Genomic DNA, 24405 nt, shown 5'->3' on the forward strand with positions numbered 1-24405 from the left:
GATTTTGCAGTTGTGGGATTTTTTTCTTCCCATGAGAGAAGAGAGTTTTAGAATTTTATTTAGACCTGGAATGTTGAAGGGAACAACTTTAAAATTTGGAAACAGTGGTTTGTTGGAGTATTTATTGTCTCTTCCACTTCTCCAGAGTAACCAGAAAGTGAAAACCGAAGGAAGACAGTGTCCTGAATAGAGTGGACTCTTGAGCCATTTTTGTGAGGAGCCGCCACTCCATAGAGGGGACATCAGTTGTGTTCAGGAGGACAGGTACGTAGTGCGTGCTTTGGGCTGGCAGTTCAGAGAGCTGGTCTGTGCAAATCAAGATTCTCTAGTACCAAGGAGTAAAAAGATTTGGAAAAGTTACTTAGCTCGAAATTACTAGTCATGTTATTTGAAGTAGAGGATTCTCAAATTTGGTTCCCTTAACTTTATGAAAAGAGAACAGTGATCCCCACAATTATTGTCATATGTTAAAGCTCATTAATTCGTTGGCAAGACAAAGAGAATGGAAAAGCAGCCAGACCAGCACTCTGGCTCGATCGTGGTGAGCAGGTCCATGATCTGGTTGTGACCTCGCTGGGAGAACGTGATGAAAATACTTTCCGCATTATGAAGTGACACTTAAATAAGTTTTGATTTTTACAAAAACAAAATTTGCATTGCTCAAACTGAATAGGGTCAAGAGCCCCTTTCTGTCACTTTGTGGACATTACCAAGGAAGCCTGCCTGTTCAGAGCCAGTGCTAGAGGTTCCTGGTTGGGGAAGGAGCACTTATTGAAGCAAAAGTTTAACAAAAGTGATGTTTTTGTTTCTTTTCTTGTCTAGGAATTCATTCTTAGTATTTAACCATACTAGAAAAGCCATATGTGGTGTATATTTTGGCTTCCCCCCCCCCCCCACCATGGACACATTATTTGGGAATCTCTGTCTTGGTTATCATAAAGACTAAAAATCTGAAGCTTTGGTGTTGTAAGCCCTTACCTTTTTTTTTTTTTAATTTAAATTCAAGTTAGTGTAGTGTTGGTTTCAGGACTAGAGCCCAGTGATTCATCACTCCCATATAACACCCAGCGCTCATCCCAACAAGTGCCCTCCTTAATGCCCATAACCCATTTAGCCCCCCCCCCCCCCCACCGACCTCCCCTCCAGCAACCCTCAGTTTATTATCTGTACTTAAGAGTCTTTTATGGTTTGCCTCCCTCTCTGTTTTTATGTGATTTTCCTTCCCTTCCCCTATGCTCATCTGTTTTGTTTCTTAAATTCCACATGTGCGTGAAATCATATGTATTTTTCTTCTCTGACTGAATTAATTTGCTTAGCATAATAATACTTTAGTTCCATCCATGTTGCAAATGGCAAAATTTTATTCTTTTTGATCACTGAGTAATATTCCATTGCATATAAGATAAAAAGCTTCTGCACAGCAAAGGAAACAATCAGTAGAACTAAAAGGCAACAGACAGAATGGGAGAAGATATTTGCAAAGGATATATTGGATAAAGCGTTGGTATCCAAAATCTATAAAGGACATATCAAGCTCAACAACCCAAAACCACATAATCCGGTGAAGAAATGGGTGGAAGACATGAATAGATACTTTTCCAAAGAAGACATCCGGGTGGCCAACAGACACATGAAAAGATGCTCAACATCACTCATCATCAGAGAAATGTAAATCAAAGCCACAATGAGGTACCACCTCACACTGGTCACAATGGCTAAACTGAACAACTCAGGAAACAACAGGTGTTGGCGAGGATGTGGAGAAAGGGGAACACTTTTGCACTGTTGATGGGAATGCAAACTGGTGCAGCCACTCTGGAAAACAGTACGGAGGTTCCTCAAAGAATTAAAAATAGAACTATCCTATGACCCAGTAATTCCACTACTAGGTATTTATCCAAAGGATGGAAAAATGCTGATTCGAGGGGGCACATGTACCCCAATATTTATAGCAACACTATCAACAATAGTCAAATTATGGAAAGAGCCCAAATGTCCATTGAACGATGACTAAAGAAGATGTGGTATGTATATACAATGTAAGCCCTTATCTTGGTATTTAACAGCTACTAGAACTCATTTTCCCTCTTATAAATGACAGACTGAAAATACTTTCATTTTTTTTACAGAAGTTATGTGATTCATTGTTACTTGTAGTTCTTATTTATTTTTCTTCAGATTTGAAAACTTAGTAATTAATAATTGTGATTTTGATGATTACGTTCAGTCCATAACAAGTTATATTTATTTTCTTTTTATGTTGCTGAGATAGTATTGCCTTTTTTTTTTTTTTTCAACGTTTATTTATTTATGGGACAGAGAGAGACAGAGCATGAACGGGGGAGGGGCAGAGAGAGAGGGAGACACAGAATCGGAAACAGGCTCCAGGCTCCGAGCCATCAGCCCAGAGCCTGACGCGGGGCTCGAACTCCCGGACCGCGAGATCGTGACCTGGCTGAAGTCGGATGCTTAACCGACTGCGCCACCCAGGTGCCCCAGTATTGCCTTTTTTTAAGTTTATTTATTTTAAGAGAGAAAAAGTTAGCATATGTGCATGCACAGGGAAGGAGCAGAGAGAGAGGAGAGAGAGAGAATCTAAAGCATGTTCCACACCATCAACATGGAGCCCGACGTGGGACTTGAACTCGTGAACCATGAGATCATGACCTGAGCTGAAATCAAGAGTTCGACACCCAACTGACTGAGCCACCCAGGCACCCCACCGTGTTGCTTTTTAAAATAAATTAATCAAGCGGCGCCTGGGTGGCTCAGCCCATTAAGTGACTTCAGCTCAGGTCATGATCTCACAGTTTGGGAGTTCGGGCCTCGCATCGGGCTCTGTGCTGACAGCTCAGAGCCTGGAGCCTGCCTCGGATTCTGTGTCTCCCTCTCTCCCTGGCCCTCCCCTACTTGTGTACTCTCTCTCCGTCTCTTTGTCAAATATAAACATTAAATTTTTTTTTTATTTATAAAATAAATTAATCAAGAATGTTGCTTTTGGTATGGAGGATTAAGATCTTAACAAATCTCCTGTCTAACAGATAACAGTTACAAAGTCTGGACAAAATAAAAAGTACCTGAAGTATCTGGAGCTTGAATAGAGGTTTCAAAAGGGAGTCGTAACGTGGCAGAAAGGTCCGACGAGGGGTGTGTGCCCCAATATTTCAGCTTTACTCAGATAACGGACCATAGTCACAGCATGACACGCGGTGGTGGAAGTGCTAGTGGAAAACCAACCAGGCTTCTGGCCTGAGGAACCAAAAACTAGAGTTAGGACAAACATGGCAACCCAAAAGAAAGGGAGGGAATTGTGAAGAGGAGAGAGGTAGAGAAAAGATCCCCAGGTTTTTGTGCAAAGTCTAACCACGTTTCTGGCTGACCCTTCCAGCAGCCGCAAAGCACCTCAAAAAGGACAGAACAAATCGGATGAGCTTTGAGCTGTTGCCTGTGTCCAAAAGAGACAGTTTGCAGTTTGAGTCTCACCAAATTAGCTGCCAAAGCACAAAACTGCCAAAGCACAAAAACATCGACATTCATTGGAGAAAGAGGTTACACACACACACACACACACACACACACACACACACACACACACACACAAACACCCTCTCCATCCTTTAGACAGAGATTTGAGAGTCTCGGTAAAACATAATATATAAGGGGGCACCTGGGTGGCTCAGTTGGTTAAACGTCTGACTTCAGGTCAGGTCATGATGTCACAGTTCATGGGTTCAAGCCCTGCGTGCTGACAGCTTGGAGCCTGGAGCCTGCTTCCGATTCTGTGTCTCCCTCTCTCTATATCCCAACCCTCCCTCTCTCTTGCTCTCTCTCTCTTTCTCAAAAAAAAAAAAACATTAAAAACAAACATAATATGTAGGAATACAATCCCAAATTACTTGATATATAAAGAACCAGGAAAATATGACCTCTTACCAAGAGAAAAGACAGGCCAGATGAAGATGTTAGAATCCATTAGACAAGAACGTTAAAGTGTCTGTGATAACTAAGCTCTGTGAAGTAAAGGAAACCATACTTGTAGTAAGCAAAATGGAAGAACCTCCACAGATAATTATAAAACATAATAACAAAATGAAAAAAGTCAAGCTTAAACATTCAGTATTTGAAATGAAAAAGTCATTGACTTGGCTTTATAGTAGGGTACGTATTGTGTAAAGGAAAAACTCTCACACTGTCTTGTGGGGTGTATCTATTTAGATGTAACACGTGACACAACGGAGCATGGTGATGGCAGGGGCCAGTAAATGGAACCAAATGATTGCATGGTAACTACATTTGATGGGAAAGTGCTGTAGTAACTTGAAAAGTAGACTGTGTGAACAATGTTTATTTAATTTCTAGTATAACCACTAAAAAGAGTTGTGCAAAAAGTATAGCTAAAAAGCCAATAGGTAATCTTTATTAAAAACCAAAAAAATCCAGGGGTGCCTGGGTGGCCTGTTCGCTTAAGCATCCAACTTCAGCTCAGGTCATGATCTCGTGGTTTGTGAGTTGAGACCTGTGTCAGGCTCTGTGCTGACAGCTTGGAGCCTGGAGCCTGCTTCAGATTCTTTGTTGCCCATTCTGCCCTCCCTCCCTTGCTCGGTGCTCTGTCTCCTCTCTCTCTCTCTCTCTCTCTATCTATTTAAAGAATAAATAAACATTTAAAATTTTTAAAAAGTTAAATCCAAAAGTAGGCAGAAAAGGAGGAGTTTTTTAAAAGAAAGAATATAAAATACAAATAATAAATGGGTAACTTAAATCCAAACGTATCAAAAACTACTTTTAAATATTAGTGGATCAATATTCCAATTAAAAGGCAGAAATTAACAAACTGAAATGAAAAAGAAGACCCAAATATGCTAGATGTAAGAGATGGCTTTAAATATAAACACACATGTAGGCTGAAAGCAAATAGATGGAAAGGGAAGACATACCATGTGCCATGGACTGAATGTTGGTTTCCACCCCCCCCCATTCATATATTGAAATCTTAACCCCCAATTAGGAAGTGAGGCCTTCTGGGGGGTGATTAGGTCATGAAGGTAGAGCCTCATGATGAAATTAATGCCCTTATTATATATTATGGCCCCAGAGAGTTTCTCTAGTCCCCTTTCCATTATATGAGGATACAAGAAGCCAGCAACCTGCAACCCTGAAGAGGTCTCTTCACCCAGAACTTGATCATGCTTACACCCTGACCTTAGACTCCAGCCCCGAGAATGGTTGAGAAATAAGTTCCTGTTATTTTAAGCCAAACCAGTCTGTGGTATCCTGTTAAAGCATGTAAATAAGCATGGAAAGGCCACAGTGGGTTATTAATATCAGACAAAACAGACCCGTGGCAAAGAGTATTATCAAAAACGGGCCATTTTATAATGATGGATACATGGATTCATCAAGAAGACTGATATTCGTAAATGTGTCAATGTGTATGTGCCTAATAACAGAGCTCCTAAAATGTATGAAGCAAAATTGAAAGGATAAAAGAAGAAATGGACAATTCCACAATGGTAGTAAGAGGTTTTAACACCCCACAGGAAGTGGTACAACAAGAGACAGGAAAGAACCGCAAAAATATAACCCAAACAACACTATCTACCACCTTGATCTAATTGTTATTCACGGAATGTTACATCCAACGATGTCAGACTGCACCTTCCTTTCAGTACACACGGTGCTTTTACAACAAATCATATGCTAACCCACAAACAGCTCTCAGTCAAAATAAGATTATTGAAATCATCGAATATGTTCTTTTACCACAACAAAATTAAATTGCAAGTCAAGAACAGTACAGATGTCCCCAACTTTTGAAGATCTCACTTACAATTTTTCAACCTCACAGTGGTGCAAAAGTGATATACATTCATTAGAACCACTATGAATTTTGAATTTTGATCTTTTCCTGAGCTGCTGCTGTACAGTATGGTTCTTTGTTGTGACACTGGGCAGCAGCTTTGTGCCACTGTGCCCAGTCAGCCACGACGATTGATCCACCTACCACCTACAACCATTCTATACCCATGCAGCCATTCTGGTTTTGGGTTTTCACTTTCAGTATAGTATTGAGTAAATTATATGAGAGATTAAACTTTATTATAAATAGGCTTTGCGCTAGATGAATTTCTCCCACTGTAGGCTATGTAAGTGTTGTGAGCCCGGCTAAGGTCAGGTAGGCTAAGCTATGATGTTTGGTAAGTTAGGTGTATTAAATGCATTTTCTGCTTAATGATATTTTCAACTTATGATGGGTTCATGGGGATGTAACCTCATCATAAGTCGAGGAAGATCGTACAATATCTAGAAAAACATCCCAAATTTTAAAATAAAAACTTACTTCTAAATAATCTGTGGGGCAAGAAAATCACGAGAGGTTAGAAAATATTTAAGACAGAAAAGTAACGAATATACAATATATCAAAATTTGTGTAATGCCCCTAACCTAGTGCTTAGAGAAAATGCATGGGTTTATTTTATGTTTTATTTAAGTATAATAGACACACAATGTTACATTAGTTTCATATGTACAACATAGTGATACAAGAAGTTTATATGTCATGCTGCGTTCACAAGTGTGGCTACTGGTCTGTCCTGATACATCCTGATACATCGCTATTACAATACCATTGGCTATGTTCCTTATGCTGTGCCTTTTATTCTGGTGGCTTATTCACTCCATAACTGGAAGCCTGTATCTCCCACTCCTCTTCACCTATTTTGCCCGACCCCCAAACCCACCCCTCTGGCAACCATCAGTTCTCTGTATTTACAAGTCTGATTCTGAAATGGCTACATACTGTATGATTCTAACTATATGACATTCTAGAAAAGGTAGACCTTTATAACATTAAAATTCTTTATTGGTTTTGGGGCTCCTAGGTGGTTCAGTTGGTTGAGCATCCAACTTTGGCTCAGGTCATGATCTCAGGGTTCATGGGTTCGAGGCCTGCATCAGGCTCTTTGCTGACAGCTCAGAGCCTGGAGCCTGCTGCAGATTCTGTGTCTCCCTCTCTCTCTGCCCCTCCCCCATTCACACTCTGTCACTTTCTCTCAAAAAATAAATAACACTAAAAATTTTTAAATTCATCTCTTGTTTTTTTAATGTTTATTTTTGAGGGAGTGAGGGAGGGAGAGAGAGAGAGAGAGAGAATGCATGGGGGAGGGGCAGAGACAGAGAGAGGGAGACACAGAATTGGAAGCAGGCTCCAGGCTCTGAGCTGTCAGCACAGAGCCCGACATGGGGCTCGAACCCACAAACCGTGAGATCATGACCTGAGCTGAAGTCGGACGTTCAACTAACAGAGCCACCCAGACGCCCTTATATGGTTTTTTTAATTAACACTTTTTATAACATTTCAGAAGTGGAGAGCCAAGGCTTTCTTTATTTCCACTCTTAGGGAGAAAGAGAAACTGCCTCTTCAAACATCACTGAATCACTGGGAAACTTGGGTGCTCCTGGGACCAAGAGTTTGGAGAAGGAAGAGTAAGGAAGTAAGCAAAGAGGAATTTGTTGACAGTTGCAAGCAAAGTAGAAACAGATGATGAATTGGTGTTGGGGAACCTGGAGAGGAATGTTTACAGCAAAGAAGACAAGAGGCATGAATAGAGGCATGGCATGACTTTCAAGCTGTGGAAACGTGAACAGTAAAGTACGACGGACAATAGGTTGGATGGATGTTCCCTGGAGCTGCAGGTGCAGTGGCTGCCACAAGGCGGTGCTCTGACTACATCTACTTTGGCTTCCACTGTGCTTTTCATTTTCCCACTCCTCTCTCCTCTTTAAGGGCTCTAACTAGAGGTCTGTCACACTCCAGCCATAGTCAGCCAGCCTGTTATTAGTGCCAAGCCATCCTCCTGGAGCAGTGACAGTGTAAATTTCAGCAGTGGCAGAAAGGGGACAAATACAGCTGTTGTGCATTTTAGAATAATTGCCACAGACCATTTAGAGACAGCTTTATAATAACGGCACTTATACAGACTTATACAATATTTCCCTTTTCTGTTTTATTCCTCTCTCAACACTTTGCAACATGAATGTGTTAATCCGCTCATCTTGTGAGTCTAGAATTATCTGCTCCCTAATTTGCTTTTCTTTTACTTTATTTCATGTGTTTGTGTTTAAAGCGACTGGCCTTTCTTTGGGCAATTAGGGTGGTTCAGGTAGAAACCTGTGTTCTGTCTGCTCCCCAGTTTTACAAAAGGAGGCTTGCAGTCCCAGGGAAGGTACCATTCGGCCTTTTCCTACCTTATTCCTTCTGCTGGGAGTTCCACTCTTCCTGCCCTCGCCTTTTCCCAACAGAAATGCTATTTGTGAAACCCCTCTTCTCACCCCACCCCAAGTCTGGCTCCTCTTTTTGCTTCCATTGTCCCGAGTTCACTTACCAGCTAGCTAGTGTTTATCTCATTGTGTGCTCAGTGTTTCTTATCTATCACCTGTATTCCAAGTTCCTTGAACTTTCTTTATATTCCCCAGTGTCCACCACAACTCCCCACATAGTGAGCACATGGATGGCTGGATAAATAAAACAGGCTCCAGCAGGTCAAAGCCCTTGCCCCATCTTGAGTCCGCAGCAGAGTTGGAAATGTCCAGAAATTTAGACCCGAACCAGAATATCTTACTGGCTGCTGTGGTTGACCGTGGTCTCTCCACAGAAAAGTTCTAAGTGGGCCTAAATGGAGAAGCCCTGGGTCCTGCAGTGCGCCACAGATCCGGGGAGATGCCCGGAGCTGGCACAGCAAGACTTCAAGGCCCATAATGTGTGCAGGAGGCCTGGACGATGCAGATTACTAGGACCACCTGCCTTACATGGCAGCTGAAGCAGCGTCCTGGAGCCGATGTCCTCAGAGGCATGACAAGAAGCAGCAAACCATGTGATCCCATGTTCCTCTAGTTTTTTTGGGCGGGGGGACGGACATCTCTCTCCAGGTAACTGTGAGACCCCTGAATTTTAGCACCCTCTGAGAGAATCAAAGAGGCATGAACTCCCTGTGTCTGGATCCAGTGTGTATCCTTTGCATGGCTTGCTGGCTGGCTCTGGACCAAACCCACCAAAAGTGATCTTGCTCTGAACCCGAGTCATCGTTGCCGCCCATCCTTTCTGAGATGGTGGAGGAAGGACAGCATATTGGGTATGGTTGTGAAAAAGCTCATCCCTTTTGGTGTGTCCTCTTTCTTGCGTAAACCAAACTTCTTTTCTGCCCGTCTGTTAATTCTTCCCTCCCTCTCTTTGTTCCATCCTCCTTATGTATTTAATGAGTACTCACTAGGTGCCAAGCTCTGTGCTGGAGACGCAAAGATGAATTAGATACAGTGCTCTACCTTCAAAGAATCCACAGGGTTCTGGAAGAGACAGGAAGGTCACAATATACTTGCATAAATGCCATAATGTAGGAGGTATCTGTGAGACCCTGGAAGTTCAAGGGAGTGGGCCATAGCACACTAGCAGGTGTTTGGTAGCCAGCTGGTGGGAGGAGCGCTGACTGGTAGTGTTTGCCGATGTCCGACGTCCGTGTGGCAGACATTCCCATCATGGCTGCTCTCAAGCTACTAACCTGATGTCACTGAACAGAGTTGGGAAGGGATGTACACAGTTGGCCCTTTTGATGCAGTAAGAGCCATTTCTAGTATACCACCATGACTTCCCCCTCTAAGACCCTGAGCAGAGAACCCATTCAAGCTGTACCTGGGTTTCTGACTTACAGAACCATGAGCTCACAAACGAGTTTGGTTTTAAGCTGCTAAGTGTGTAGGAATCTGTTTTGTTGCCATAGAAAACTAAACAGAGCCTATTACACCCTTTTTACAGATGTGAAAACTGAAGCTTAAAAACAGTAAGCAATTTGACCACGGCCATGAGCATCTAGCAAGTGATGGGGCTGGGAGGGCAACTGAGATGTGTCAGATTCCAAAGCCTGGGAAACTTACTCCTGTGTTCCATGACTTCCCGTAGAAAACCATGTCACATAGCCAGGAAGGGCCAGGGTCATGGGTGATACTATTCCTCTGTTCCTTCGTCCGTTCATTCGTTCATTTATTCATTCATTCATTTTTAAGGACCAGGAGAAAATGTGCGTTATTATTAAAAATGAAATTCTGAGCCAGAAGAAAATCAAATGTTGAGTGCGGCTTTGTACTTGAAGTGGCGTCCCAGTGGTTACCTTGATATTTATTTCAGAGGATAATGCTATAGAGTAAAAGAAGTTTCACATGGGACTGTACTCATTAAATATTTGATTTCGGCTAGAGTGTCCATTTCTACTTTTCTGCTCCAGCCTGACCAGATGTGCTCAGAAAATGTGGTTTCCCCTGAATATGTACATCTGTCAAAATTCCTGTCAATGTTAGCACAACTGCCAAGAGAGTGAACAAAGAGAGTTAGCGATTAACTTCAAAGAATTTTGTTGGAGAGGAATAAAGATATTTAAGGTCTGTTTTGTGAACTAATTGCATTTGCATATTTATGGGATTTACTGATATAGCAGTAATTAAAAACTATTTAGTAGTCTTAAAGGACACATAACTCAGTTGCTGTTTGCATAATAAACACTTCTTATTATGTTTGCATAATAAAACCTCTCCCCCTCCTTCTTCCAAAGACACTGGTCCAGCTAAGAGGTGTTGTATCTTACTTGGAAATAATGGAGAGACAAAGTGCAAGGGCTCCTGGGAATGTGGAGACGGGACTTCTGAAAGAAATACATCTCTAGGTAGCCTCTTAGTGACAGGCCTGACCCTAGACTGCTTTCAAGAAACAACAGATTCAAACCTCAGATTACTAAGTCTTTTTCTTAGCTGATATTTTAAGAAGGCTGAATGCTTAGCTTCTGACAATTCCATTTTTTTTCGTTTTAATACACTGATCTGCTTGAAAGGCCTGAACGGGGTTCACCTCACATTCATTCTTCCTAAATAGCTTAGAGGGGTGTGGTGAGATCTTTGAGTAATGGATAAAAAGTACTGTATTAATGAGTGAGAAGAGACCATGTTCCTGAAAAATTTCATGAAAAATTAAATTTTCATGAAAAAAAAAATGAACAGGGAAGAGATACCAAATCTAAAAGCACCAAGTAAACAAACTAAATCCAGACAGGGCAGTAAGATTGGAAAAACAAATATCTGAGCCATTTGGTGATACAGAGCAAGGCGATCAAGGAAAGATGGGGAAGCGTCTGTGTATAAACTATTTTGAAAACAAGTCAGTCACACAAAACCGTTCCCATCTTGGCAGAATTCATCAGCCAATAAAGAGCTGTAATGGGCAGGATCACCAGACTGTTGTTAAATTAGCTAATGAAGGTTGTAATGTACCTGTATTACACATCATTAGCAGTGGCCTTCCAGTAACAGATGGGTACATGAGGAAGTGAGAAGAAAAGGGAGGGGAAAGCATATCCCAGAAGGTCTGACTTACCGTGGCTTGCTAAAATAAAATGTGTGGCAAGAATGTAGTGCCGATCATCATCGCGATTAAACCTTTGCATAAAGGGAAGCTTCTGTGTCGCCTTCCCATAAAAAGTGCTAGGTGCATAGATATGTCTGTCTGCAGCTTGCTTTTCTTCTCATGGAAAGTTCTGGGACTTTGGTGGCCAGATCAGTCTTTGGAGGTCGGATCTCTTGATAAAGCCCCATTTATCTGGCCATCCTCTTTCAAGGATGTTTCTAAACTTTCCATAAGTTTGTATCAAATTTTCACTACCAGGTTACGTTTCTTTTTTTTTTTTTTTCCTGAAATATTTTCAAATACACAGCAAGACTGGGAGAATAGTAAAATGAATCCCGCCCCCAACCGTTTGAGAGTAGTTTGCCAACATGATGCTCTGTCGCCTGTGCGTGCTTAGAATCTGATTCTTACGAACAAGAACATTACATGATCTCAATTCCATCAAAATCGGGAGTCTCTAGGCCCCCACCTTGGGTTTTGCGAAGTCTCCCCAAGATGTTCTTTGTAACAAAAGGATCCAATCCAGAGTCACACATTGCACCGAGTTGTCATGTCTCCTTAATCGGCTTTATGGGACACGGTTTCTCCGTCTTTCCTCAGCTTCCCTAACCTTGACACTTTTGAAGATTATAAGCTGTTTTGTAGAGTGTCCCACAGTATGGGGTTATCTGGTGTCTCCTTCCAGATAGATCCAAGTTTTGAATTTTTGGCAGGATGATCACAGAAGTGCAGCTGTGTCTTCTCAGTCCCTCCTATCTCATGGCACACAACTCCCGTGATTGGTAACGTTAATTTTCATCATTTGATTAACGTGTTGTCTGCCAGATTTCTCCACGGAAAGTTTTTTTTTTTTTTTTTTACTCATTCTGATTAATAAGTATGTTGTGTAAGTGTCCTGTTTTTCATCAAACTTTCGCCAGCTAGGTTTTATCAGCCACTGATGTTTTTTGAGTGAATTATGACTATGAAGATTCTGACATTCCTTCTACATGTGTTAGTTGGCATTCTAACTTAAGGAAAAGTCTTCATTTCATTCATTTAAATCAGCATGGACTTGTGGATTCATTTTTTTTTTTTTTAATTTTTAATGTTTATTTTTGAGAGAGAGAGAGAGAGAGAGAGAATGAGAGGGGGAGGGGCAGAGAGAGAGGGAGACAAAGAATCTGAAGCAGGCTCCAGGCTCCGAGCTGTCAGCACAGAGCCTGACGTGGGGCTCAAACCTGCCGATCACAAGATCATGACCTGAGCTGAAGTCAGACGCTTAACTGACTGAGCCTCTCAAGCACCCTGTGGATTTGTATTTTATTTTGGGAGTTCCTTCAACTAACTATGCCCTTTTAACATGTCTCTATCATTCTTTTATTTTTAATTATTTTTTAATGTTTATTTTTGAGTGAGAGAGGGAGACACAGAATCTGAAACAGCTCCAGGCTCTGAGCTGTCAGCACAGAGCCCGACTCGGGGCTCGAACCCACAAACCACGAGATCATGACCTGAGCCCAAGACGGATGCTCAACCGACTGAGCCATCCAGGTGCCCCTCCTTGTCATTCTTTTAGCACTTCTTCACTTTGTGACGCAACAAGATGTTCTTGGGTCTTCTCACACATCCCCTGTTCAGCTCCATGTCTTCCTTTTTAGGTAAGTGTGTTATTTAGAAACTAAGATCTGGGTGTCGGGTATACTCATTGCTACTGGGGTGTCTTGGCTCCCAGACTCACCAGTGGACAGAGCTTGGGATACAAGTATGTATTAACATCTGTACACACACATTGACATCTGTGTTTATTTTTATATGTAGCCACATGTATTGAAAACCACAAATTCACACTGATGCCTCCAAAACCAACTCGATGCTTCAGGGTTCATCCTAGTTTCCTCCCTTTCCATATTTGTAACTCCTGTCACCAACAGTAGGAAGTCAGTCAGGCTACATTTTATTGGTAGATGAAAATTAAGGAGACAGCTTCATAGATTGTAAACAAAGGGACTAGATAAATTAGCAGAACAGGGATCAGGTATGTATTTCTCCCCTCGGTTTGCTCTGTGAAACTCATCTCAATCCTATGCCTCTACAATCCCACTCGTATTAAAAAGCAGATAGATGTTGGAAATGGTATGAAATTCAGTTTTTGTTTCTAGAGCATCTAGGGGTCTACCAGTGGCAGATAGAATCATATGGAATTAGGTCTCTTTTTCCTTCATAATGAAGAGTATGGGTGCTCAGTGAAAAGATGTAAGAAAAAATTTATCACATGATGTCCAGCTTTCGTAGCCCTCATCTTCAGTCAGCCTAGAAGGATCCTCTCATACATGGTTTACTTTCTGGATTGTATACTCAGTGACAATTTAAGAAGCACCCCCATTTATCAAACATCAACGTTTCTTTTAATTAAAGGAGCTCAGGAAACACAGAGTACACTTTCCCCACTGTATTGTTAGCAGCTGTTCTTGATTAGACAATAACAGGGTTCCATTAGCTTTGTGTGATTCAAGAGTCCAATAGCCATTGTCAAATGCTGAAGAGGCTCCTGCATAAGTCTGGTTTAGAACAGCTATTTAGGTCTCAATTATTAATGAAATTAGTGTCCTGAATGTCAGCAAGATCATCGCCTTAGGTAAAGGCTGTAAAGGAAACCATATTAGTGTGGAATGTCCCCTCCTTAGGGGCTCCTCTTAGATTACATTTTTCACTTAGCTATCTCTTGTCAGGGAAATTGAAATGTTGGCCACGATCTGATGCTGGGGCAGAACCAAATGGAGAAGTTAAGGGGTATTGCTGTGGCATCAGTTCTGAAACATTGTGTGGTGCTGGCGTCGCCTTTGGTCCTGTTCAATGTTTACAAAATAGCACCGGCGAGGACAGCATAAACTGGCAAACAGCAAAGAACGGAGTGAAGAGGGGCCCCTTTGGGAAAAATTGAGTGGTGTTCCGTCCCGTAGGCAAGTTTACGTTTCTTCTCTTTGGGATGTGCCCGGGAACAACGGCAGGTGCAATGGCTCCTCTGTGGCCCTTCATCCTGGTGGCTGCCTCAGGTGGGTCCTTGTAATGATTTTATTTTAGGCATTGAGTATTAACTCTTAGAAGCGAGAGATGATATTTGTCTACATTGTGCTGTATAACTCTTTTCAAGTGTTTGTTTTTATTTATCATCTGTACAATGCCTAGTCCTCTGAAGCTACATGGAGACCTACGATGATAGATCTATATATGTATATGTATACCTACATCTGTATCTTTATCTACATGTATACATACACACAGAGGCACACAGTGGGGCTTTGTACAGGCAGCTGGAAATATGCTCTGAAATGTTAAAACTGTTTGATAAACCCCTGTTTCTCTAGAAATCAGTCTTTCTTGGCAGCAATTTACATTGATAGTCTGGGGAATTCTTTTTCAGATTTGCTTTTATGTCTGAATAATACATTTTTTATCCAAAATGGTCTTGGCTTCATTGTAAGCTTTTAGTAGACCACAGAAAGAGTCTCTTGGATACAGCATGGCTATAGATGCCCGGATGTCATTTTGATATTAAGGGTTTCATCCAGCTGTACAAAGTCTGTATAGATAATGAGTATATCTCAAAAGACAAGCACTATGAACTTGCGTGTTTTAAGTGTACAGTTCCCCTTAAAATGCTTTAGAAACTAAAATATTTTTCCATATTTCTGGAACTGAACTACACTTTTATGGTTCCAGTATTAACAGCACTGAATTGGGCCATTAGAGTTCGGATACAATGGATTCTTAAAGACACATACACATCAAGCAGATCACTTAGGCTGGTGTTTCCCAACACCCCACTTTTTTGAGGGGTCTTGTGGAACTCACATCTAAGAATTTCCATGTTTTAAAATATAACTGGAAGTGGAATCCGTCATTTATGGCAATGAGGAAGGAATTTGGTAGCAAAGCAGCTGGAAATGAGTTTTTCTTGGGTAGAGAAGAAACTTAGCCTTAAAGTATAAAAATCCTGAATGTTGAACTTCAAGGATAAAATCATTATATAATTATAAAAATGAAAATAGGAAATTTCATTAAATGCCAGATGAGTTTCTTAGCAGAAAATAATTGTAAACATTGAGCTAAGTAAGATAGAAGGATAAAGGGTAAGGAAAAGAAAGAAATTGTTCTTAACGATATCTCTTTCTAATGTTTAGTATTACGCTTGATTTTTGTTCTAAATGTGACAGAAAATGTGTTTTAATGGTGTCTAGTAATCCGTACTTGACTATAAATCATACTGGGAACATGTGTTGCAGAAAAATCTGCCCTTTGGAATCTTTGCTGGGTTAATATCAAGATGATTTGTAAATGCAAGAGCACTGAACCAACCACCAATTCAAGGCCACTGCCTGGAGGTGATGTGTGCTGGGGTAAGAGGCCCAGGTTAGGAGACCTGTTTGGTTCCTACTCTGCTACTCACCAGCCATGTAACTCTGAAGAAGCCAATTAGTCTCTTAGAGATTCAGTTTTCCTGTAAGTTAAATGTTTCTCTTGTATATTTGTGAAGATCTAGTAAGATAACATTGTGAAATTGTAGGGTGCAATGCAAATGTAAGGTACTTTTGACCTAAACATACACACACACACACACACACACACACACAGAAAATAACAGCGGGCTGTTTCTACCCAGTCATGCACACCATGCAACATGTCAGTCTTCCTTTTGAAGGGTTACTTACTCACTGCTATCCCTAATATTCTGGGGGAGTCAGGTCAGTGTAGTGTCATGATTAAGAGCTTGGGCTTTGGATCCAGATAACTTGTGTTTAAATTCCAACCTCTTCATTTGCAAGCTGTGGGACTTTGGGTGGTACTAACCTCACTGAGCCTGTAGTCCCTTACCTGTAGCAAAGTGACTCTGCATCGGGCTGTAGGGTACCTATGTCGTAAGGCTGCTGTAAAAGCCAAATGAGATAATCCATGTCAATTGCTCTTAGCACAGTGCCTGGCATATGGCACATATTCAGTCAGATTTGGGAATTCAATAGACCACACACCTAAATCTGAATGTCCTTGTAACCCCTCAGATAGATGATAACTCTTTTTTTTTAATAATCCTAGACATGACATACTCACTAAAGCAAGAACATCTCTTTTCATCAGAGTGCCCAGAACACTTTAAGATAGGTGTGAGAGTAATTTGTTAAAACAAGAAAACGAATAATTCTATTGTATTCTTACCTTAAAAAAAAAAAATCTCTCTTCACCTAAAAGTGCTTCATAGCTCAGTCCCCTAACACATTCTACTTTCCAGAAATCTTACAAATAAATTATTAGCATCCACAGAGGCAGTGCTAACAAGGAATCTTTCCTGGGTCTGTGGATCGTTTCCATCAGCTCTGTTGAAACATCACTGAACTGAGTCATTTAGTGCTTGTGTGAATGTCACATTAGCTTTCAAGGGGGCATAATTTACTGTTAATTAATGGTCACTTAAATCCTTAATCTCTCTCTTGTAATTGATCTTTCTCCTCAGGCAAATTTGCATTCATAGTAGAAATGTAATTTATTATTTCTTCCTGTTTTGGACAAAGAACTCTGCCCTTATAGTTTTTTCAGCATATTTTCATTTCCTTCTTATTTTTCTTCGTATCATTGCTTGTTTCTCTATTGTTCCTAGTTCTAGATTCCAGAACTTTCTCTTTTTACCCAAGGACTTTGACATGTTCTGGAAACTTATGTTATTCTATAGGGTATCTATGGATTGTTTCCTAGAAAAGATAGCAGAGGGAAATTTGGGTCTTTATGGGCAGAGGGTGTAGGGAAAACACATTCATTTCTCAGAATTATGCTTTCACTCTATCTCTGATAGTTTCCTGTATTGGAACACGCACATTTCAGTACTTCCCCGACTGGGACTTGAATTGGGAGCTTCCAAGCGAGGTGAAAGTGAAGTTGCCCAAAGCAAAGTTCACAGGAAAAGCACCAAACCAGCTTTGCTTTTATGCACCTGACTTCTCTCCCCTGGGGTACAACAGCAAGAAATGGTCTCAGGTGGAGAGGTTCACAGCACATTTTTTTGACAATCACAGTTCACAAGAACCTTAAAAATGATGCCTGATGCAAGCCACCTGCCTTAGTCCTGCATGCCTGAATAGCTGATGCCATTTTAGGCGTCTTCCTGGGTGAATAGTTAGGAAGTTAAACTGCTCATTAGCTTTGCAGCTCTGGTGGTAATGAAAGTGAATATTCCACTGCCCACAACGAGTCTGCAGTTGCACCCCCAGCATCGTTGTTAGCATTTTGGTCACACTGACATTGATAAATCATAGAAATTGCTGCCCGTGGTGGCGAGTGACACGACATCATTCATAAAGAAACGGGTAGAAACAGGACTGTTGCACAGAGAGAAGAGATCTCATTTACAGTTTCCTGCTGGACCCTGCACACCTTCAGCGGCTCATCAAAATAACCATCAAAACCACTGAGAGGCGAGGTGAATTCACGCACAGGACACGACAGATAGATTTCACTCACGCACTGTGGCAGGAGGTGTGCAATTTGCTTCAGTCCAATGACTTAGCGAAGCTTTGAATCCCCCAGGAGCTGGCAGAGCTTGTGAGCAAAATATCTTTTTGCAATTCAGAGGAAGCCCTCGCAAATTTGTCACTTCCAATTGTTGGTGCTCGCTTCCCGGGCTTCCTTTCCCCTGGCCTCCCCTGCCTCAACACCAATCACTGCTCCTCTGCAAATCAGGATTCCCAGGTCATAGAAAATGGTTGTTCTCTGGAACCAGAAAGAATTTTTTCCCAAAGCGGAGATCTCCTTTTCTGACAGGCATGTTTTATTTAAAGACAGTTGAGTGCAAAAAGAGATTTTTTTTTTTTTTGAGAAGAAAAGTGTGAATTGTAATCTCATTAATCCCATTATTGAGGAATCCACACAGATCTTTGGGTCCATTGGTTTGTCCATGTTCCTGCTTGGATTTTCTACTTAACCGTTGAATTGTGAATGGAAAATCAAAAGAAAAATCCAAATAGGACATAACTTGTCGCTGAGTGTATAGGAAGGTTTTTTTCTATGTAGGTGTAGGTGGGGGTGATACAGAAATAAAGGATTCTGTCTCCAAGATGCAAGACTGCTGTGAAAACAGAATTGTAGGTGAAGTTCAGATCCTTGGAGATCAGGTTGGTTTATTTATCTTTACAGTGAGATTTCTCTACTGGGCAGTTAGACCATCAGCTTGCTTTAAATAAGTGTCTGCCAGAAAGTCCACCAGCTGGCTATGAATTTAAGCAGATTGGGGTAAGCTGAAAACTATGTTCTGTTAGGAACCACCAAGTCCTGAACTGTCTGAAATCTCGTAAAGATGCTAAGATGCTAAGTTTTGTTTTTCAGAAATCCTAGTCACAGATACACCTCATCCCAGGAATTCTACTCTGTATCGTCTCGCCAAGCAGCTATTACAGAAATATCACAAGAAAGTGAGGCCAGTTCATGACCGGACTAAGGCCACCACGGTATACCTGGATGTATTTGTCCATGCCGTATTGGATGTGGTAAGGACCATCTTACCCTTTCTGATTCATGTTACCCTTTTGTAAAACTACCTGCTATTTACGCAGGAGCCTAAGAGATGTTTTATCCTTAAGACTCCAGTTGAGCTGGTAGGGAAGTTGCACTAGACTCATGTTAGCAGTAAGCGTGAGATAAAATACTTATTAGACACATGCTTTCTAGTCCCCAACTTGTAAGCTGAGATACAGATGGTCTAGAAATAGGAGTTTCATGGAATTAAGAGTTTTGTTTTAATTTTTTTAATGTTTATTTATTTTTGAGAGAGAGAGAGAGACAGGGTGTGAGTTGGGAGGGGCAGAGAAAGGGAGGCACAGAATCCGAAGCAGGCTCCAGGCTCTGAGCTGTCAGCACAGAGCCCAACGTAGTGCTTGAACTCACAAATGGTGAGGTCATGACCTGAGCTGAAGTCAAACACTTGACTGAGCCACCCAGGCACCCCAAGAGGTTTTAAGAATTATAGTCATACAATAGCCAAAGTATGGAAAGAACTCAAATGTCCACTGACGGATGAATGGATAAAGAAGATGTGGTATATATATATAATGGAATATTACTCGGAAATCAAAAAGAATGAAATCTTGCCATTTGCAACTACGTGGATGGAACTAGAGGGTATTATGCTAAGCAGAATTAGTCAGAGAAAGACAAATATATGACTTCACTTGTGTGTGGAATTTAAGATACAAAACAGATGACCATAAGGGAAGGGAAGCAAAAATAATATAAAAACAAGGAGGGGGACAAAATGTAAGAGACTCTTGAATACAGAGAACAAACTGAGGGTTGCTGGAGGGGTTTGGGTGGGGGATGGGCTAAATGGGCAAGGGGCATTAAGGAAGACACTTGTTGGCATGAGCCCTGAGTGTTATACATAGGAGATGAATCACTGAAATCTACTCCTGAAATCACTATTGCACTATATGCTAACCAACTTGGGTGTGGATTAATTAATTAAATTAAAAAAAAAAAAGAATGGTGGTCATAGATCAGTGTACATATTTTATGAGTTTGCTGACACCGAAAATAGCAATAGGTATGTTTTTTCCCCATGGCTCACGTTTTTTAGTGACAGTGGTAGATTTAAGAAAACATCTACCACTTATTTAAAAAAAATTTTTAATGTTACTTTTGAAAGAGAGAGAGAGCACAAGCGGGAGAGGGGCAGAGAGAGAGGGAGACACAGAATTCGAAGCAGGCTTCACGCTCTGAGCTGTCAGCACAGAGCCCAATGAGGGGCTTGAACTCACAAACTGTGAATCATGACCTGAGCCGAAGTCGGACGTCTAACTGAGCCACCCAGGCGCCCCTACATCTACCACTTATTGCCTGAAATTGAGGAAAAGAAAAAAGTGCCCTGGTGTCTTGAGTTTATACCTAACGTATTTCATAAGGATGGTGAGGGAAGTTTGTGTATAAAACTGTCTCTCCTTCTATATCTAAAGAGGGGGTTGTTGCAGGAATCAAATGAGAGAATTCATGGAAAGCAGTTAGCAGAGGTCTCAGTACACCCTCAGTAAATGGTGGCTTACCCCTGCTCCTCTCTCTTCTTAATTACAAAATTTCCAGTATCAATAGGTCCCAGATTTATTTTGATTTTTCTTATGAGCAGACCTTACTGAGCTTGTTTGTTAATATAGTTTAATATTTTTTTCAAGTTACTGCTCAAACCTTTTTTCTAATTAAGGTATAACATACATATGTGGAAATGCACGGATCTTAAGTGCACAGTCCAATGAGTTCTGGTAATTGGGTGTACCCATAGAATCCACACCCCTGTCAATATAACAGTCCTTTCCATCACCCCAGAAAGGTCCCTCATTGCCTGCCTGCCCAGTCAGTTCCCATCCCCTCTACCCACAGAGACAACTGCTGTTCTGATTTCTTTCACCATAGATTATTTTTGCCAGTTCTAGAATTTCATTGAATGAAATTTTATTGTGTTGTCCTCTATTGTGTCTGGAGTTTTTCGCTCAGCATCATGTTTTTGAGGTTCACTCATGTGGTGTATATCAGTAGTTTTTCTCTTCTTCTTTCGTTTTTTTAAAAATTTTTAATTTACTTTTGAGAGAGGTAGTGCAAGAGGACACCAGAGGATCTGAAGCAGTGTCTGCGCAGTCTGACAGCAAGCAGTGAGCCCGAGGTGGGGCTGGAACTCAAAAATTGTGAGATCATGACCTGAGCTGAAATGAAGAGTTAGGCACTTAACTGACTGAGCCACCCAGGTGCCCCTAATGGAGTCCATTTTAAACCAGCTCGTTAGGGGCGCCTGGGTGGTCCAGTCGGTTGAGCGTCCGACTTCGGCTTGGGTCATGATCTCACGGTTCCTGAGTTCGAGCCCCGCGTCAGGCTCTGTGCTGCCGGCTTGGAGCCTGGAGCCAGCTTCAGATTCTGTGTCTCCCTCTCTCTTCCCCGCTCATGCTCTGTCTCTCAAAATTGAGTAAACATTAAAAAAAATTAAAAAAAAAATAAACCAGCTCGTTAGTTGTGGTTAGTGCTTTCTAGGTCCTAGGACATCTTTGCTACTCCAAGTTCACAGACATCATTTTCCTGTATTTTCTGTCAGAAGATTTACAGCTCCTTACCTTTAGTTCTATGATCTATTAAGAATTAATCTTTGTGATGGTGTGTGATATAGATCAAGGTTTTTATCATTGTTTTTGTGTTTTGGTTTGGTTTGGGTTTTTGCATTTAAACAGGAGTTGTTTCAGCCTTGTTTTTTCCCCCATTGAATTGCTTGATGCCTTGATTGAAAATTAAATTGACTGGTAAGTGTCAGGCTCTTTCTCTTGAAATCAGGCAGTGTAAGTCCTTGGACTTTGTTCTTCATTTTTGAGATAGCTTTTTAGGACCTTTGCATTTCTACATAAATTTTATACTCAGCTTGTCAGTTTCTATTTTTTAAAAAAACTGCTGGGAGTTTGTTTAGAATGATATGGCATCTACAGAGTAATTTACGGAAGAATTAACATTTTAATAGTATTAAATATTATTCTAGTCCTTGAATATTATGTTGTTCCATTTATTTGGGTCTTCAACAGTGTTTTATTATAATTTTCAATGTAGAAGCTTTACACATATTTCTATTAAATGTATCCCAAAGTATTTTTGATGCTGCTATAAATGTTACTTGAAATTTTTTAATTTTCTATTTGTTATTATAGAGAAATAGGAATTTTGCATGTTGACTTTGTATGCCTTACTAAATTTACTTATTCTAGTAGTTTTTTTGTAGATTAATGTTGTCTACATACACAATCATGTCATCTGTACATGGTTTTGCTTCTTCCTTTCTGATCTGTTTATGCTCTTTATTTTTTCATTGCCAAATTGTACTGCCTAAGACTTCTACAATGTTAACAGAAACGGTGAGAGCAGACATCCTTGTTTATTCCCATTCTCAGGGGAAAATTTTTCACCATTAGGTATGATGTTAGCTATAGCTTTTTCATAGATGTTCGTTATCAGGTTGAGGAAGTTCCTTCCTATTTCTTGTACACTGAGAGTTTTGTTTTGTTTTTTTAATCATGACTACATATTGAATTACATCAAATGTTTTTTCTCCATCTATTTGGAGAGCAGATAACTTTTCTGTTTTATGCGGTTACTAGGGTAAATTATTTTGATTTTCAAATGTTAATCATCCTTGCATTCCTAGGATAAACCCCATTTAATCTTGATATGTTATCCTTTTTCTATATTTCTGGATTTAAATTCCTACTCAATACAGGTTGTGTCTATGTTAATGAGGAGTATTGGGCAGCAGTTTTTATTTCTTGTAATGTGCATGTCTGGTTTTGATACCAGGGTTATGTTGGCCTTAAAAAAACTAGTTAAAAATGTTTCTGCTTCAGTTTTCTGAAAGAGTTGTTTAATGTGGATATTTTTCTTTCTTTTAAAAAATTTTTTTTGAGTTTATTTATTCAAGAGAGAACAAGTGCAAGCAGGGGAGGAACAGAGAGAGAGGGAGAGAGAGAATCAGAAGCAGGCTCCACTCCCTGTCAGTGTGGAGCCTGATGTGGGGCTCGATTCCACCAACCATGAGATCATGACCTGAGCTGAAATCAAGAGTCTGCTGCTTAACCGATTAAGCCCCTCAGGTGCCCGTATGTTTTTCTTTCTTAATGTTTGATAGAAGTCACCAGTAAAACTATCTAGGATTGGAATTTTCTTTGTGAGAAGATATTGAAATGTGAATTCGTGGGTGCCTGGATGGCTCAGTTGATTGAGTCTCGGACTCTTGATTTCAGCTCAGATCATGATCCCACGGTCATGGGATTGAACCCTGATTCAGGCTCCTCACTGAGCATGGAGACTGCTTAAGATTCTCTCTCTTTCACTCTGCCCCGTCCCCCCACTCTCGCTTGCTCCCTCCCTCCCTCTCTCTCTCAAAAACAAGTGTGCGTTCAATTTAATTAACATGTGTAAGAATGTTTATATTTCCTATTTCTTCTTGTGTCACTTTTAGTAGTTTGTATTTTTAAAGGGATTTATTTTATCCAAGTTGTCATATTCATTCGTTTACAATATTGCCTTTTTCATTCCTCATGTTGGTAATATGTGTTTTCTTTTATTTTCCCTTAACCAATATTGTGAAAGCTTTATCAGTTTTACTTATTTTTTTTCAAAGAACCAAATATTGGCTTTGAATTTTATCTATTGTTTTTTATTTCATTGATATCTGCTCTTTATTTGTTTTCTTTCTTCTACTTACATTTAATATGTTTTTCTTTACTTAGTTTCTTAAAGTGGAAGCTTAGAGCTTTGATTTTAAACCTTTTCTTTTTAATTTTAGCAATTATGGCCGTAAATTTCCCTCTAAGCACTGCTTTAACTGTATTGTACAAGATTTTGAGCATCTTAAAATTGAGATATAAGTTACATAAAATGAAACATCTTTTTTTTTTTTATTTTTTTTAAGTGTTTATTTATTCTTGAGAGAGAGCAAGCACACATGAACACACATGAGCTGAGGAGGAGAGAGGGAGACGCAGAATCCGAAGCAGGTTCCAGGCTCTGAGCTGTCAGCACAGAACCCAATGCAGGGTTCAAATTCACAAACTGTGAGATCATGACCTGAGCCAAAATTGGACATTGAACCAACTGAGCCACCCAGGCACCCTGAAACACCTTTTATTTTTTTTTATTTTATTTTAAAAAAATTTTTTTAACATTTATTTATTTTTGAGACAGAGAGAGACAGAGCATGAACAGGGGAGGGTCAGAGAGAGAGGGAGACACAGAATCGGAAACAGGCTCCAGGCTCTGAGCTGTCAGCACAGAGCCCGACGTGGGGCTCGAACTCACAGACCGTGAGATCATGACCTGAGCCGAAGTTGGACGTTTAACCGACCAAGCCACCCAGGCGCCCTGAAACACCTTTTAAAACACCACTCACTTCCCCCTAACCCCAATACCTGGCAACCAGTGATCTTAC

At 40.6% G+C, this 24405-nt stretch overlaps 1 protein-coding gene across 1 annotated transcript in view; it reads left to right on the top strand.

Annotated features, from left to right (window-relative positions):
• Positions 1-203: 203 nt before the first annotated feature.
• HTR3B (5-hydroxytryptamine receptor 3B) overlaps positions 204-24405 on the top strand; it is a gene marked incomplete at its 5' end in the record, with an annotated part of 47336 nt that continues 23134 nt past the window's right edge. Inside the window, 2 exon segments of the mRNA XM_032594978.1 lie at positions 204-264; positions 18792-18952. Coding sequence (XP_032450869.1) covers positions 204-264; positions 18792-18952 — 222 coding nt within the window.

Source organism: Lynx canadensis, chromosome D1, assembly GCF_007474595.2.
Source record: "Lynx canadensis isolate LIC74 chromosome D1, mLynCan4.pri.v2, whole genome shotgun sequence".
Taxonomy (NCBI): Eukaryota; Metazoa; Chordata; class Mammalia; order Carnivora; family Felidae; genus Lynx; species Lynx canadensis.